General features: G+C 50.2%; 1 protein-coding gene across 1 annotated transcript in view; it reads left to right on the top strand.

The window, feature by feature from the left end:
- Positions 1-297: 297 nt before the first annotated feature.
- mylk4b (myosin light chain kinase family, member 4b) overlaps positions 298-935 on the top strand; it is a 34,065-nt gene continuing 33,427 nt past the window's right edge. Inside the window, exon 1 of the mRNA XM_040129227.1 lies at positions 298-532. Within this exon, the coding sequence (XP_039985161.1) occupies positions 477-532 (56 nt within the window). The 5' untranslated portion in view covers positions 298-476. The remainder of the gene's footprint in view (positions 533-935) is intronic.

Here is a 935-nt window from a genome sequence, read left to right as displayed (position 1 = left end):
AAGGTTAAACACAAAAGTCAACAACAAACAAGGCAGACATTTTTAAAAGCCTAATCTGTATCTTTGCTGTATCCCCCCCCCCCCTCAGTCTATCATCCCTCCTCTTGCCGAGACACATGGCGCTCTGGCATTCCACTCGTTCCATTATAACAAGTCACATTCCCTGGAACACTTCCTCTGCTCCGTCCCTAGCCCCCAACCCACCCACCCACCCCCACACACCCTCTCTTTCCCTCACCCGCCCCCCTCCGGTGCTTATCCCCGGACGTCTGTGGCTCCCAGAGTGCAGAGAGCCACAGGCTGCCAGAGCTTCCCATTGAGCTGTCTTTCCTGACCCGTCTCCCTGTCAGTCACACTGGATCAATCAGCCCCGGCTGCCTGGCGTGCGTAGGGAGGAAGAGAGCATCCGGCACCGGGACCTAAAGGCCGAAGGGAGGAAAGCTGGAGAGACGGACTCCATCGCACCCATAAGAGACATGGGAGGAAACGAGAAGAAGATTTTGGTGATTGCCAATGTCCCCAACTACCAAGGGTGAGTTTTTCTGGGGCTCTGGTTTTACCGTGCTTACGGTTAAATGCAGAAAAGTCTAGTTGCAGCTCTGGCGTATTCTCACTGTCCCAAACTGAAACAGTTAAGGCCATTTTTGACCCGCCCACGCTTAATTTTTGTGTTATTCTTCAGAAATGCGAAGCAATCCTAAACCTGCATCACGACCGTGTTTTGAATTCTAACACCTCTTTTGCCCCGGTCTCAGTTACACCCCGAGCGAGGTGCCACTTGTCAAGTTACCCGGCACACTGACTAATGTAGTGCACACTTACTCTTTGACCGGGTTTGGTTTGAAATGTTATTTGACAAAAAAACGTTTAGTTCTCATGTATTTGAAATTGGTTGAATTTTAAAGACAAAAACTCAAGACAACGTCGTCCATGAC

Source organism: Xiphias gladius, chromosome 6 (assembly GCF_016859285.1).
Source record: "Xiphias gladius isolate SHS-SW01 ecotype Sanya breed wild chromosome 6, ASM1685928v1, whole genome shotgun sequence".
Lineage (NCBI taxonomy): Eukaryota > Metazoa > Chordata > Actinopteri > Istiophoriformes > Xiphiidae > Xiphias > Xiphias gladius.
Note: the sequence above shows the minus strand (reverse complement) of the source record. Positions and strands in the feature narration are given on the sequence as shown.